General features: G+C 39.2%; 1 protein-coding gene across 2 annotated transcripts in view; it reads left to right on the forward strand.

The window, feature by feature from the left end:
* The first annotated feature begins 323 nt into the window (after positions 1–323).
* SPATA7 (spermatogenesis associated 7) overlaps positions 324–17,160 on the forward strand; it is a 32,003-nt gene continuing 15,166 nt past the window's right edge. For both annotated transcript variants that reach the window (XM_059850112.1, XM_059850113.1), the window contains exons 1-5: positions 324–445; positions 9,528–9,614; positions 10,305–10,397; positions 11,285–11,332; positions 16,786–16,919. In XM_059850112.1, the coding sequence (XP_059706095.1) occupies positions 406–445; positions 9,528–9,614; positions 10,305–10,397; positions 11,285–11,332; positions 16,786–16,919 (402 nt within the window). In that variant the 5' untranslated portion in view covers positions 324–405. The remainder of the gene's footprint in view (positions 446–9,527; positions 9,615–10,304; positions 10,398–11,284; positions 11,333–16,785; positions 16,920–17,160) is intronic.

Here is a 17,160-nt window from a genome sequence, read left to right on the forward strand (position 1 = left end):
AGTCGCAGTTCGTTTTCAAAGACATTGAGATTAATTTCTCCAGTGTAACGCACTGGCAACGCTATAGGCTCTCGTTTTGTCACTCGTTCCCTCAAATATCAGCAATTTGCCGTAAAGTTCTCCCGGTTATTCATTATTCTTCAACTTCTCGTCAAGTTACAAGAAGGAGGCTTATGTAACGAGGGCCGGTTCACGGACGGCACCGCCCCCTCTGGCAGGGGTTTCGGGCCCGAGGCCCGGCGGCCCCTCCCCGGCCCGGCCCAGGGCCCCGCGCCGCCCGCCGCGCGCCCGCCGCCATGGCAACGCCGAGCGGGCCCCGGCCAGCCCCGCCCGCCCCCCGCGCGGGACGAACCGCCGCAGCCGCCGAGCCCGGCCGGCGCCGCCCCCTCGGGCCCGGCCGGGAGCATGGGGCTGAGGATGCAGGCCGGCAGCAGGCGGAGCCAAGGTGCGGGGGGCTCGGGGGCGGCTGCGGGAGGAGCGGGGAGCGCTGGCCGCGGCAGGGCGGTGGCTGCAGCAGCCCGGGGGACGCGTTGCCTTCCGGCCCCCACCGTCCCCGCCGGCCGTGGGGGTGCGGGGCGCGGTCCGAATCGCCCGGGGCTGCGGGCAGGCGGGGCCTCCGCCTTCCCCGCTGGCGTGTGTGAACGGGCACGGAGCCCACGGAGCCGGCGAGGAGCCCGCGGGGTCCCACGGAGCTCGGGGGTCCGCCCGAGCCGCCGTGGCTCCGGCCGCGGGGCTCGGGGGGGGTGGGGGGTGTCGCGCCTCGCTGCTGCCCACGCGGCCGCCCCGAGCCGTGCCGGCCCGTCCGTGCCGCGCGGGGAGCCGGCGGGCGGCGGTGGAAGGAGCCGAGTGCCGCGGCTCTGGAACGGGCCACGTACAGCCCAGGACGGGCTGTAATCCTCCGAGAGTCGGGGCCTGGAATTGTGCGTCCTGCAGCCGTCACAGCACGGTGCCTCCTTACTGTACCGGCACCGAGTGCTGCTGTGGCAGCGCTTCAGGCTGCCGGCATCGGCCGCCTTTGCGAGACCGATTTCTGGGCCAGCTTCTTTTCTTAGTTAACTTTCGTCTTCTCCAAAGCTGTTAGTCATGGGTTATAATGGATTGTACCCCGTGTGTACAGCATCCCACGGCGTTTAGCTGTAGATCAAAGTGTTTGGTTTGGTGGGAATTTAATGCAAGTGTAGTTAAAAAATAAAAGACTCGGAAGTTTTAAAGGTCTTATAAAAGTGATTCCTTACCCACGTTTATCCATCCGTGGGCAGCACCGATGCCCTGTTCCTATGAATAGTCCTAGGGGCGCTTGTCATTCATGATAAAAAAAGGTGCAAACATGCAAAAATGCTTGCATGAGCCAACTGTGGCTTTTGGAAAATACCTAAAATATTTTCAAATATAAACTTGATTACATGCATAATGTAAAACAATGATAGGAATTATTCAGTGGTGCATTTTAATGTCAAGATCATACCTCACTGCATAAAATCAGAGCCATTTGAGATAACATTAGGCTGTTGTGTTGCATCTCAGTGTCAGTTCCAATCTTTGGAGACAGTGACAGATGCCACTTCAGAAGATGTCTGATATCAAAGTACAGTTTGAACATAAATTCCCACCCATATGGGAATATGAAATTCAGAGCAAAAACTAGTATCTTGTACACCCAATTTTTATGCTCTCTTATGTAGTGTGAAGGAAGTTTTATGACAAATACATCCTTTTTCTGACTATTCTTACGTTTGTCAAAATACTTTTACAGACAATCAGAAAGCATGCCCATTGCTGACTGTAAAAAGGGAGAAAGTAGGATTCAAGATCTAAATTTCATTCAGGGTGCAGCAAGCTTTACTTGAATGACTTCTGTTTAGCAAAAAAAGTTCAAAAGTAGGGAAGAATTACTATATGTCTGTTAAATTGGGAGGCCATTGCATTGTCTGCATAGGAGGTTACATTGAGGCAGAATTGTGTGGCTGAACAGTCCAGTGTGGGGGTTCTCGGGCACGCAGGAAGGATCCTTACAGACGGCAAGGATTAGCACAGACAGAGAGACTAATACACTGAGCTGAGCTGGAAATCTGTGTGCCTGAGCAAACTTGACAGAACAGCCACTGGGTTACTTGCAGTTCATGAAAGGAGGAGAACCCATCATATTTATGGTTTCTCAAAAGAGTTGTATCTAAAATGTTAATACAGAGAAAGTGGGATACACTACTCCGTGTCCTAGTTGTATACCGTTCAAAGTTTCTTGTTCAGTCTTTGCCTCATCATTTTAAAGAAAGAACCAAAATTTGGCACTTGTTTGTATCAGGCCTTGCTTTGCCTAGTGAAAATACTGAGAAAATATATATATATTTTAATATATCAGAGTATATAGGATTTTCATGTAGGTCTTATCAAAGTTCAAATAAGGCTGAGATTTTTTTACCCTCCTAGAAATACCAAAGAATTAATCTGCTATGTTTTTCCCTAATTCCAGGTATAAACCTTGAAGTTATTTACTGCTGTATTTTCAAGAGCCAGTTAATATACTCACAGATTTGTAGTATGACCTCAAATAATCTGAATACTGTAATTTTAAACCAGCTTTGTTGCTTAAATCCAGTCCTCTGCATTGGGCTGTTTAATGCCCATTGCTGTTCAGGTGTGTGTTCAGGAGCAGCAATACCTAACAGCATCGTGCACTTACTGTTTATCAATGACACACATTTGGGCCACTTTTATCTTACAGCATAAAGTGGGAGTGTGTGGGGAACTCATCATTGCTGCTGTTAGGTTTAGGCAGTTTGCACAGGCTTCCAGGATTTTAAAACAAAATTTTAATGCTTCAAGTGTTTGTAGACAACATCATCTTATTTTGATTTTTCCTGCATTGTGGGAAGTCCTTGCATTAATCTGACTGGAGCTGAGAGGGTCTTAACAGAGAGACTGTGTACTACTTTTTTTTTTTTTTTTAATTATTCCTTCATTTATGACTTGAACAAACAGTTTATTAAATTTACTAAATTATTTGTTTAGTAGCACCAGTTTTTAGAAGCTGAAATTTTCTTTGACCAACAAGAAAGATGGAAAATTATCTAGTTATATCTTCAAAGAAAGAAGGACATTTACAAGTTTTATTTGAATCACAATAATTTTAACTGACATTGGGAAATGTTATTCAGTGTTCTTAACTTTTTATTAAATTTACCAAATTAATTTAATTTACCAAATTAAAATCTTCACTCAGTAAATTGTAAATTGGGACTGGGAGAAGAGTCTGATACCCACCTCATCACAGCCTCCTTCCAGGTAGTTGTAGCAAACTGACATAAATTCATTTTCTTTTGCCTGCGGTTCATACCACAAAATGTGCCACTGACACACACAGCTGTTTGTTTCTGCTTTTGGAGTATGAATAGAGCAATAGTTTGTGTCCAGAACTTCCCTTGCTGAAGCCTATAGCTAGAAAAATTTTAACAAATATTTTTCCAGAGTTATGTAATCAGATATGACTCAAGGCTACTGTACTATTTCATTAGGTTCCTTAAATTTTTCAGAGGAGGGCTTGTCTCTTAAAACCGAAATACAATTTTGGTTGCATGGTTTTAATTAATACAGAATACTATAAGATTATTAATTCTAAAGGTCTGGAAGACCTAACTCTTAGGCATTGAGAGTATGTTAAAGAAGAGCTTTTGTGTAATCCAGCATAGTAAGTGTATAAATAGCACCCATCTAATTAATGGCTTAGGAGGTTATGTGTTGTGCTTGTCAGGGGTTGCATCATTTTCGTCATATTTTGCCTGTGACACAAATGATCCCATGGAAAATTCAGATGGAAAATTTGGGACTTTATTTCAAAATTGGAGTCGTGTGATTTCTTGGATCTCTCTGTTCATTGGGTTTTGCTTTAGGAAGTTTAGATAATAATGACTGTTCTTTCCACTGGTGAATTCTGCTATTTAATAACAAGTCTTAAATGTGATTATTTTAAAGATGACTTCACATGTGAGACTTTATATTCCCAGGATTGATAAGAGTTTTGTTATCAGCGAAACCAGAAAGGAGTCCAAGAGGCTTTTGTTTCTCTTGCATGAACAGGAAAGAAAATACAGGCGTGATTATGACATGCTTGTTTTGCCTCACTGTAACTTGCAAATAAAATTGAGTAGTATCTGCATTCAGTAAGTGGCTAAATCTAAAGCCATGTTTGAAGGCCTCTCATGATTGCATAGATGCTGCAGAAAAGTAGTGGAGACTTGCCATGTTTGCCGCTGTGTTCTTCACCTAGAGGGGGAATCTGTGGGTGGGTCACTGCTCTCTGCTGGCCTTTTTGTCTGTCCAGGTCTGCAGCTGTTTACCAGCTTCACCCATCTGAGAGTAAGAACTAAGAGCATTAGTATTACCCAGTGGCTGGGTAGGAAAAAACTCAACAAATTAATAGACATTTTTTAGAGCAATTCATTCTGTTCTGTGTTCATTCCCAGATATGTAAGTAGAGGGTAAGAACTAGGCATCCAAGGATAAGCAACCAGAGAAGCTTAAACTAGATGAGTAATTGTAGTTCCTATAGCACCTGGTCAGCCACAGCTGAGCAGGTAGGGAGTGTTTGAGGGGAGGAATGGCCACAGGTAAGGAAGAGGCAGCAAATTGGGGATATTGAAAGGAGTTTAGGGGGGATGGTACAAGAGGTAAGCTACATGAACAGGAGAGCTGGCCTCATTAGTAGTACTACTAATAGAATATGGGGGTTTTTTTAAGTATATCGTGCTAATACGAAGGGAAAACAGTTAAAAATAGAAAAAATAGTTTCTTATTTAAATAAAATTTAAATCCAATGTGGATTTTCATAAGTAGGTTAATCTTTTAATGTTCTGTGAGCTATCATCTTTCCTCTGTGTTGTATTCATATATACAAATACAAAAATTTCTGTAGCATAAAGAATTAATGGATACTCTGGTTTGAAAATTCTCCTTGTACCAAAAGGCAGGGAACATGTATTTCAGGTCATAATTCAGTTCCTTCAAGTATGACCTTGTCAGACATATTAGATAAGATTCTTTAAGGAGTTTCCATCACTGCTTGAAGTCATTTCGGATCTCACAGAGATTATTTAAACCAGTTTTTTTCTTTCCTCGGCATGTGTACAGCATTAGTGTTGTGTACTGTTAGTTGTATAGAGGTAGAAGAGTTAATCCATAGCAGGAAGCCCACTGAAGGGGTCATAAAACTGATTGGTAGAATAAGGGTGGCAGTGGTAGACATCCTTGACGTGTATGAAATTCACAGCACAAACCATCTGCATGTTGTTGCCTGAATTATCCACTTGTGCAAAGGTGTCTCTTTAACTATTTCTGGTTTAGAGCATTGAGATATTAGGGAAGAAAAAAAGGAAGAAAAAGAGCTGGCAGTGAAAGAAGCAAGAATAGCAAACCTTTATAAAATCAGTGCAGTGGCCAGAGTCTTTGCAAAGCATTAGTCAGCTTGGGTCCTTATCAGCTCAGAGGGATCAAATGCCCAAATCCCTTGCAAATGATGCAATTCTAGTCTGTTAGAGGCAGAGGTGTTTTGCATTGCCAGCTGAGAGGAAGCCACTGTAGAGCTAGGAATGCAAGAGTCCTGGAGCCCCCAAAACCAAACTGCTGCACAAAAGGGTCAATATTGACAGTGATATGCATATTCTTCTGGAACAGCTGGGGAGACCTGAGGTCTAAATCTACCTGGAGCTGAGGGTAGTTTGAACCCAGGCTAAGGTGTGGGAGCTGTCTTTTGGAAATTAGTGTTCACAGGTCTCTAGTTGAGGTTTGCTGTCTTGTAGTGCTGGATTTAGATGCCTATATTCAATATCCCCCCTAAGGTCTCTGTATTTTTATGGATTATCTTTTAAGTAGCCAGTCTTGATGGGTAAGAGTAGCGTGATAGATTAATTATTTATTTAATTTTCATTTGCTAGGACTGAAGTACATGCTTTTTGTAAAAATAGTAAGTCTAATACTTATGTTTAAAATCTTTTCTGGGAGAACACGGTAATGAAAAACTGGGCTTCTTTCCAGTATGTATTCATCTTTCAAATCTGAAATGGCTTTGTAGAAAAATCATTTCTATAAATTCTGCCACTAACAACTAGGAAACAAAGTAAACCACCAATTTCTATAACTTTTAATACTGTAAACACAGAAATTAAGATGGGATGCATTTTAAATTAAAATAAAAATAGAATTTAAATAAAATAGCTTTCAATTTTCTTTGGAATAGTGTAGTTATTACTTACGTTAGATACCAGCTGGAAAAAAAATTAGAGAAAGCTTTTTTGGTTTTTCTTCATTGTTGCTTAGTGTCATAGAAGGAGCTAAAAGATCAAATAAATTTTTAGAAGTATTCAATTTGTTTGCTGTCTGTACTTTAGGAGAAGACTCAATATGAAAATCCTGATTTTATATTCAGTGAGGACAGTCCACTTATGTCTATAAGGAAATTTACATTTAGATCAGGTAGTTACATGTGTCATATATCAAAGAAATTTTCATAGTTATCCTCCCATTGTTTGGTTTATATTTGATTAGCTGTAAATTACTGAAAATCCCACGTTCTCCTTTAAAATTCTCTTCAACATATCTAAGCCTTCAGTTTGTTTCTGCTGTTGTGTAAATAACTGAAAATACAGCTGGAATCCAAATACTCGTTCAAGTCAAATGACAGCCTGAAATGGTAATTGTCTTTTGACCATTAGCACTTTCTACCTTCAGCAAGGCAGAAGGAGCCTGCACATACCAAATTCTCCAGTTTCTTCTCTGACATTAGCAACAGGCTTCTTCATAAGGAGAGTGATTTCTGTGCTGTCTGTATGTCCTTAGTCAAAATAGAGGGCACAGAAATATTTTTTATTTTTCCCGACTGACACTTTTTGACAGTTTTTTTCGTCTGTGAAATACTGATGCTTCTTTTATCCTCCCTGCTCCTTCCCCGGGTACAAGCCGGGTACAAATGAATTGTAAGGGTCTAAACCAGCGGACAGTTGTCCCGGTAGAATTTCCACTGTGCCATCTGCTGGTGATGCAGAGCAAGTGAATCTTGTAAAGCCCAGTCTTCCTGCAGTGCTGAACAGTTGTCTCCAGCTGAAGACAGAAAAAGCAACAGGTTGCTGAGTGTCCCTGATGGTGTTTAACACGGGACAAAGTCATTTAGCTTACTTGAAGAGAGAGCAGTTTCTGTTTTTTTTAAGTGATCGTGCTTGCCCTTCAGAATCCCTTCAGGATTCTGTCACATAAGGGTGAGTTAGAGGTGGTACTGTAAGCATTTACCTAGCATTACCATAAATGCTTCCCTCTGGAATTATAGCCTAGCTCTGAAGCACAGAAAGCAGTAGAATATTTAGGTTATTAGAGCAATTGTGATTGAAACACTTTTGATTCTCAGTTGTCTGCTGTAATCCACATTGCAGGTATATATGCATGCAGGTTTTTTTCACTAGAGAGAATTCTATCAACTGAAATTTATAATCTAACATTCAAGTCCTCCCAAAGACTTCATTCTTCCAACACCTGCATGTTGTAAATTCTGGAAATCATGAGTTTCAGGGTGGATCCAGCTAGACTGTGAATACCACTTGTATGTAGTAATGTATGGTAGAGAAATAAAATATTTTAACAGGAAATAAATGCTTTATTGGAAAAGGTTTGCAGTCATTGTGGAAACAAACTGAATCTAATAAATCTAATAAACTCTTGCTGTATGTTTGGAATTTTAATATTTGAAAAATAATTTATTGTTTGTCCCTATGTATCTCAGTTCAAATCACAAACAGAGATAAGGAAGAATTGTACCATAAGGGGAATGAGGCATTTGAAATTGATACAGATGAGCAGGAGTGTTGTTCTTTGGCTTTAAAGATAACAGTATAAAGTTAAAACAATTGCAGGATACTGTTGAAAAAATCTCCAAGAGCATTTTCGTCTTTTTTTTTTTGTTGTCCTTTTTCAACTGCTGATCTGGCAACTTCACAGCAAAAGGAGTGAGAGTGCTGTTATTGCAAACACCACAGCTAATACTGTAAATCCACAGAAGCCTGTACTGTATAAAGGCTGGCTTTTCAAAGTATGAAAGTTATTCAATATTGCCATGGTATTTTCTGTGCTTTGTAAGAAAGGTTGAATCTGTTGATCCAGATTTAGTGCTATTTCACAACAGGGGAAAATTATTTTAATTTTCTTTTTTTTCTTAAGATATTTTTATGGCCTCCTATACTAGTCACCGTCATTCAAAATTTAGTACAGTCTGGCTTTTTTATAAGGCCTTTGGTAAATAATGTTAAAACACCATTAAATGAATGGTTTGTTTTGCTGCAATCTCTACTAATTAATATTTAAGACACCATGTTAACCATCTTGTGCAACATGCTGTTGAACTTGAAAACAGAGATATATACTATAGTAGTTATATATGTAATTGCAATAGTATTTTTCCAGTTGTTATATAACAGTGGGAAATGAAAAGGAAGCCCTGGACAGCCAGGTGCTGGGCATGCAGGAGGTAAGTCATGAGAGGTGGGATGGGGAGCTGTTACCATGTGTGGCATGGCTGTCACCATGGCTCCCTGCACCCCCCCACGGTTTGTCAAGGTGTCTGCCTTTATCCCCCCAGCTGAGGTCACTGGCAGGAGATTCCTGCTCATACTGGGTAGGTCCAGTGTGCTTTTTCATGGGCTGAAAGGGGGAAAGCCAGAGGTCAACAGGAGCAGTAGAGCAGTTGATTTACCCACTTCACCTGCATGGTGGTTGCAGACTCCTGAACTGACAGCTGAGAAGTACAATGGGGATGGGAAAACCACATGGACCTTGATAGTTAATAGTATTAAATTTGTAGAACTTGTCTGTACAGTTTTAGAATTAATGTTAAGTAAGTGTGGTTGGTATACTTACCCTGTTAAAAAAAATCCTGTTTGTTTTGGTTTACATTTTATATACCTTGGATGCATTAAAGCAATGCTCTGTATACACTAATATTTGTAGTCCTAACATATCTCCTGTCCAGATTTCTTCTAAAACAAACTTTTTCTAAAGCCAATTTTTAAATCTTAGGTTGCATGACAGCCAGTGGTTTTCAAAGAGGAGATGCAGATCTTCTAATCCACATTTTCTCATTTTTCAGAACAGCTGGTTGTTTAAGTTTTTTTTGACATCTCCACTTGTCTATGGAGTTCCCAGTCTATCAGAGTGCCATGAACTTTGAAACAAATTGGAGGTTAGCATAGAAGCAGAATTGTGACTGTATCTCTGTACAGTTTAATGACCAGTGTTAAGTTCAGACGAAAGTGTTCTGATGGTCTGTTCTGCTGTTTAGCTCACTGAACCACTGAGAACACTATCATTGTATCTTGGTGTTTAGATTAAATTATTTAACTACACTTGTAGTTCAGTGATTATAAAATGATTGAAGAAAAATTTGAAGAAATCCATTAGAACAATTCTTGCATTCTTTGGAGAAAGACTTTATCTTGTCTATAAAAATATGTGTGGGGATTTTTCTCTAACTTTGGTTTTTGTTTCATGTTTAGCTAGAATGAATGAATGCTCAGCTCTTGTCATTCCCAGATGTGGTCCAGCAAGTCCATTTAAAGGACACTTAAGTAATAAAAGTAATGGTAAGTGACGTGTACTTTCATCAGAAGGTCGACTTGGTTCCTTTTATGTAAATTCATTGATTTTGTGCTTAAAATATTTTTCTTAAAACTTCTGCATCAAGCTTATTTGGAGAAGTTTAATAGTACTTATATTTAGTATGCGTTACTGAAAATACTTTCAAGGAGTTAGTTTTGCTTTAACTGTACTGCTGGCTATAAATTGGTAGCAAGATGAACAAATATATAAACAAATATATAAACAAATATCCCATCTCTATTAGCTGTAATATCCTTTTATATATTTATGTTTACCACATTAAAGAACCCCTGAGGTTAAACATGTTCCTTTAGAGCCAGTAGCTTACATGGGCTAGTTTGTGATTCTGTGCTGTCCTGACACCTCAGATACCTTTTCTTTTTTCAAAAGAACATAGAGTGAAGAACAGGAAGTTTCCATGTTAACATTTTCATAGTACAATTTCAGCTACTTTTGCAGCTATTTATTGAATTAATGTCTCATTGGGGAAAGAAAAAGGAGGCAGGATGATTTCATGTGATAGTATCTGGTAAAAAAAATACTGCCTTTGAGCAAAGAAGTTAAACAAACAGTGTCTTAAAGTTTGTGACTTTGAATTGCAGTTAATAACTGTTTAAAATTGTAGTACTCTTTTGCTTGCCTTTCTAATGCTCAAATGTATTTTAATCTTATAGCTTTCTGCATTGGCTCCTCTCGAAATCTAGCTAGCCAATACCTGATCAGAGATCACATGGTGGTTCATTATAACAGAGTTCTTTCAGCCAAAGGTAAAAATGTGCATGTATGAATGAACTGTCTCCCCCTAAATTTAGCTCCGTCTCTCAGAATAGGCTCATACCAAGAAGGGATGAACTGGATTGTAGAAAATTGCTCGCTCTTACTCAAATGTGTGTCAGCAAGGAGACGTGGTTTCTACTTAATAATACTTCTGTATTACTGAGATGGGAAGTTTTGTATGAAAACATTTTCCTTAAATGTTAGCAAAGATCCTACCTAAATTTTAGAGCACTTTGTGCTGTATTGGCTTAATTCTGCTTTTGATTAAAAAATGAATTATGAAACAATAGGCTGAACTGAAAGTCATAGTGATAGTCATAACAGCAAACATACAGAAATTATTTTAGGAATGAAGGCAGAACATTTCTGCTTAAACTCAGATCACAATGTCTTTCTTTTATTATTTTTATTTCAAAAACTTAATAATCTTTTGTTCATCTTGCAATGTATAGTAATAGTGAGTTCTAAGTACTGTGAAAATTGCCCTGTGTGTTTGCAAATGAGAAATTCATGTTACTGACAGAGTCCATCCTCACAAATACAATACTCACAGTGTTATGTCTCATGACATACTCAGTATCAGGTATGCAGGTAAATGCTATCAGAACAAAATGTACAGAAACCTTTTAAAAAGGAGTCTTCGTTTAAGTGATGATGCTTCCATTAAATATGTGTTTTACCCAGAGAGTTTTATCTCAAATCCTATGACCATATTAATGACTACCTGATACTTTAGGTATGCAGTAACTAGCATGTTTTAAAATAAAGAATTAAATTAGTCTTTGTTCTGTGTTGGTTTATTACTACATTTTTCCAGCTATCACATATACTAAATAAATATTGAATCACTCACATTTGGTGTTTTTCTTATTTTCAGCAGCTGTAGACTGTTCTTTGCCTAAAAGTAGGTTGGCCAGCATCAAGCGTAAGTACTTGTTATATGTTGATTCTGCAAATGCTTCTGTAAAACTAACTTGGCAAAAGAGCCAGCAAAGAGTAATAATAGTATATAACCCTTAACTGAGCATTCGTATGTCTGCTTGTTTATTCAGCTTTCACATCCTTCTTCAGCTACTTTGAAATACATTGAATCTGCATCAATGGAATGCTGGAGACATGGATCTGGGCTGTCAGTGATTAGCTGTGCTTAGCAGGACAGTTCATTTGTCGATGGCAAAAGTGTCTCAACTGCAAGAGATAGGATAATCTTTAGTAAATGGTACAAATGCATAGACAAAATCCTGGACCTTTCTTAACAAAAGCCTTTGAGGATTTCTCTCACTGCTCAATGTGTGCATGCAACTGATATCTTTTTCTGACCTGCATTACTTTATATGCTATTCCATCTGACTGAGATTCTTTTACAAATAATAAGAAACTCTGCCATTTAAGCTGAAAGTTTTGCAGTTATTAAAGAGGTAATTCCATGGGAAACACCTTCCTTCAAATTCATCATTTTTGGTCTCGCTGACTTCTCGGTATTTAAAGTTAAGACTAGCCAGGCATATCTTGTTCAGTTTCTGCACTATCCTTATAAATTCTAGGTTTTCATAATGAAATTTAAAATTATTTCAGTTTTATTTCATACCTAAAATTAGAGTGACTGCATTTTTTCCCTGCGGTTCTATTCATTGTTCATCAAGAAATACAAATTTCTGTACTGCAATGACCTTGCAACCAAGCGTGACACGTTCAGGTGTTGAGCTCAGTGCAAGGTACCATTTGTGGAGTCTCTGGTAAACCACTGGAGCATCATTTTTCTTCCTCTGTTGTTTTTTGAAACAGATTACATGGAGATGACAGCCAATAGCTCAGACAGGAAGAATGTTGCAAATATGCTGAGGAAGAAAAGTAGTGGAAAAGGGGTTTTAGGATACTTTCAAAACAATATCTTCTTTCTTGCTCAAGATGAGACACGTGATTTAGCCAGGCACAATTTTAGCTTCAATATAGTTGATTATCAGCAGTATCTCTAGTGTTACTGAGGATGAGGGGTTTGCATCTTTATTCTCATACTAGTTTGCTGTGAGTAGTTCTCTCAGGAGCATGTCATTGTTTCAACTGAAGCATATTATTACTTTTTTCTCTTTGTGTTCTTTGTGTAGTTATTGCATTCCAAATGAAGTTTCTGTTCCCCCTCTATTTCAAGATTTAGGCAAGGGGGTAAATTTAGTTGAAAATTATAAGATTTATTAATAGAATAGAGTTACAAAACAGAATTCCTGCAGATAGTGTTAAAAAATACCTCCTGAAAATGTGCTTCATGTACTGCTAGAATAGCAGGTGAGTATTTCCCTTTGGGGTTGTTGCCATGAATCAGTCATTAGCATTTAAGAATTAAACATGATACTGTAGTTGGCGTTCTCCCTGGCCAACTGAATGTGTTCTGTCCTTAAAGTGGATTTAGTTTCCACTGTTCTTTTCCTGGTATCTTAGCTGGCAGCAAAGCAGGCAAGGTGCCATGCCCCTGGGCTAGCAGTGAGCATGTTCCTGTGTATTAGATCAGGCTTACTGACTTAAAATAGTTGTTAGAATGTGAAACTTCTTGAAATGTGAAACTTCTATGTTCAGAATTAGTCCAAGCATGTTGATTGATACCAGTGGCCATTAGAAGCCTGTGGTTGTGAAACTTGTGCCAGAAAACTTGACAAAGGCTATGCCAAGTAAGACAGCTGCTGCTACACATGCCTGGTTTCTAACAGTACTAACTTTTCAACCCATATGTTTAGAGGTTTTTCCACAAAGCATATTGATAGTACAGCTTGAACTCCGTGATTAGTGTGCTTAGGAATGCAGGTCTCTATGATACTGGGGCAGGGGGAGAAGAAGAAGGAAAACAAATATTCTGAGAAGTTACCCACCATAGATGTATTCTAGCCTGGTGGAACTTGAATTCTTGGGGAGAGGGCAGGGAGAGACAGCAATTCAGACTGATAGTAGTGTTGGTTTTCTAACCTTTAAAGGGGTTAAGTTCTAGCAAAAATATCAAGAAATACATATGTTATGTAATTCTGTATTTAAATCTTAATTTTTCCCATGAACACTTATATCTTTACACTTTTTACACTTTACATTATGAAAAAGCTAGTTATTAAAAGCTAAATCTCTCTTCTGAAATTGGATGTCTCTTGAATGCTGGTCTCTTTCTTTCTGTGTTTAATATATTTGCACTGCAACACAAGTGGTTATGTATGACAGCCTTAAGTATCTTCAGCTCCTCTCAGTTGTAATACTGTAATTAGTGCCTCAGAGTTCCCAGCAAGTTTTCTATCTGGCTGAAGTCAAAGCGTAAGACTGGATTCTCCAGTCCTTGCCTGGATAGAGGATGTGAACTAAGGAGAGGTAGGGCAGCATGTCTGTTTCTGCATTTGTGTTACTTGCTGACTGCCTCACAGCTATCCTAACTTACCTCCAGCTGTTTACATCTACAGTAACTCTTTTTTAGAAGTATTTCTCTCTTTCTTACTTTGCTGGTTTCAAAACTCCTAGCTTTTACCACAGATCTAGCCTGAAAATTCCTGAATTGGCAATAAGTTGTGTATACTGCTGGAGTTTTCTGACATTGTGTTTTGCATGTCTGTGCTGCCTTTCAGTACACAGGTGACTTTATAGATTTTGGAACATGCTTAATGGATTAGCTGAGCTTAGCTCACCATATGACAGGTGTGAGGCATGGACTCCCCATTTCCCATGCAGGGGGTGGTAGTCCTAGTGGGTCATTCTGATATCTTGAGATAGCCTTAGCTGGAATCATTACCGTTCTTTCATTCTTTATTCTTGGGCATAAGCCATGCTTTGGGTGAAAAGTCACAGAACCAGTCCTGGAGGAGGTTTTTTTAACAGCTTTGAATGCCAGTAGTAAGGGCATTCTTGTATGTCAAATTTCAGAGTTTCTCCTGTAAAGATCAGAATAAGGACAACATGGGAATTCTGTTATGCAGTAATATTCACACTGCTTTGCACTTTGCCCAGACACTCCTGTTAAGGCATGGTGTGCAGGTGGAACATGCAGTAAAATGTTAAAGATTCTGTTGTCGTAGGCAAACCCACGTTTCACCTAAGCACCTGAGTGTAAGGAATTTGCTGTTTCAGACATCTACTCACCCTTACCCATACTTCTGTATGTATTGCATTTTTGCTTTGTAAGGTTCTCATTCACCCATTGTTTCTCTAGATAGTTGTTCAATCAGCCATCACCATTTTACCTGAGCAGTAGGCAAGATGTGAGTTTTTAAAGCCTCCATGGATGTGCACATACAGGCAGGCTGTATTGGCCCAGAATAAGTAATTATTTATCTCTAACAGATGAAATGTCTAACCTGTAGCTAATTTTTGAGTGCTTCTCTGTAACATTTAAGATAAACACAGAAATAATAGTAATTTAGAACAGACACAATAATTCAGTAGAGAAAGAAAAATATTGCATTTTAATTATTTAATGGTACAGTATATTTTATAATTCTGTTAAAATGTATATTTTTAATTCAGAGTTGTATAATGTAGCATTTGTTAACTTTAGCTAATTTTTTCCCAGTAATTTAAGCAGTCTCATTGGAAGTACTCTAATAGCGTATGATGGATAAATTAGCAGCCAAAAAAATTACTCTATATTTTACATATCAATTGTAAGAATTAAAAGAAAGGAAAGAGGGAGTTTCCTGAGTAATGAGAGCAAGGATTTCACATCTGAAAGATTAAATTCCCTCTTAAAAGGGGGCTAAAATGTATAAATGCAATGAATACACTTACTTAAATATTTCCCTGAGAGTAATATGTATGTAGGGTACACAGATGAATGCATTTTAAAGGTTGATTAAACGTCCTCAGATTGCTATAGGTCTCAGCTGTGTAGAAGAATGTACCATACTAATCCCTGAAGTTTTTTACATTTCCATGCATTAAATATAGTAGTGCATGTGCAGATTGGGGTCTCCCAGAGTATGATATAAATATATTATGAAACCAGAGAAGAAATCCTCAAAGGCCTTTGTGTGTCTCTATCATACACTTGGATATGTGTTAAGTGAATGAGAAAATTTTCATTTGGTATACAGACTTCAAAGATGTGTTTGCTTAATTTTTCCATATTTGGGAATGAAATTATTAACTTTTCCATCAGCCTCATTTTGATTTTTCAGCTTTGCAAATTTTGAGTGTTTTGTCCAGTTCTGGGCCCCTCATGTCAAGACATCGAGGTGCTGGAGTGTATCCAGACAAGGGCAACAAGGCTGGTGAGGGGTCTGGAGCACAAGTCTTGTGAGGAGTGTGTGAGGGAGCTGGGGGTGTTTAGCCTGGAGAAAAGGAGGCTCAGGAGAAACCTTGTCACTCTCTACAACTGCCTGAAAGCAGGCTGTAGCCAGGTGATGGTCAGCCTCTTCTGCCAGGCAACCAGCAACAGGACAAGAGGACACAGTCTTAAGCCGTGCCAGGGGAGATTTAGGATGGACATCAGGAAGAATTTCTACATGGAAAGGGTTGTTAAGCTTAGGAATGGCCTGCCCAGGAAGGTGGTGGAGTCACCACCTCTGGAAGTGTTTAAGAAACAACTCGATGTGGCACTTGGTGCTGTGATTCAGTTGGTGAGGTGGTGATTGGTCAAAGGTTGGACTCACTCTTGGAGGTTTTTTCCAACCTAAATGATTTTGTGTTTCATCTGTGAAACCTGGCTGCTCATAATCTGCCAAAACTTTGGACTGTATTGTGTAAGATTTAGGTGACTGATGGCAAACTCATACAAGAAAATTTACCTGTCTTTGATCTGCTTTATGTGATGACATAGATACCTGACTCAACTTTCTGCACTGCAGGTGAGGTCTTGGACTGCAGACCAGTGTGGACTGATAAAAATGCCCCACTCTGGATCTGACAGTAGCCCTCTCAGAGCTGGCCTTCATTTTTTCTTAAGAAAAATTTGCTTGTTCTGCCCTGTATTTCTGTATTTAGGAAATTCCATGTTGTAAGTGTGGATTTTTTTACATGTCAAATTTGCTAATAAACATAGGGGTTTTTGTGAAGTACTGAATGAGAGTATAATCAAAGGAGTTCTAGTTGTAAAAAACTGATAGAAAGCTTGTAACTTCTTGAGCAAAATGCTCTGTTAGCAATCCTGATCTTGGAAGTCTTGTATGCTGGTGTTTGTTGTGAGGTAAGAAAATTTCAGGAAAGTTAAGGCACAGCTTCAGCTACCAGTATACTCTATTAATAATTTTTCTTTTAAGAGTAGATGTAAATTTTATAACTGCTGTGTGTTGGAAGTGGAATGTATCTCAATAGTCTGACTTTACTGAGCAATTGGAAATCTCTACAGTGCTTTTAAATTACTTAGGGAAACAAAGAATATTTCAGTTTGGATCTGACTAACTTTGTCTCTTCCCTAAGTTGCTGACCAGCAAAGAAGAGAGAAACTGAAAAAGAAGATAGCCAGGTGTAGAGACAGGTTAAGTGTGTGTGAAGCTGCCTCTCCATCCCGTCCAAGAGACAGAGGAAGGCTGCTGCCATCCTCTTTTAGAAAGGTATGTATTTTAATTCTCTTTAGTGGATACTATCATATTCTTGCCTCCCATAGTAACAGCTGATCACTGCTGTGCAGCAGTGAGGGCTGGCATCTTTCAAGCAGCAGAAAGTAGATGAGGGTCTTCCTGGCATGTGCCCAACACTGAATGTGTCTTGACCTTCTGACAAAGATGTCAGGTATCTGGATGAAGAGTGCTTGCAGTAAATACAAGCTCTAATTACCCTTGAATTCTCTTGCTT

The sequence above is a fragment of the Haemorhous mexicanus genome, chromosome 6 (assembly GCF_027477595.1).
Source record: "Haemorhous mexicanus isolate bHaeMex1 chromosome 6, bHaeMex1.pri, whole genome shotgun sequence".
Lineage (NCBI taxonomy): Eukaryota > Metazoa > Chordata > Aves > Passeriformes > Fringillidae > Haemorhous > Haemorhous mexicanus.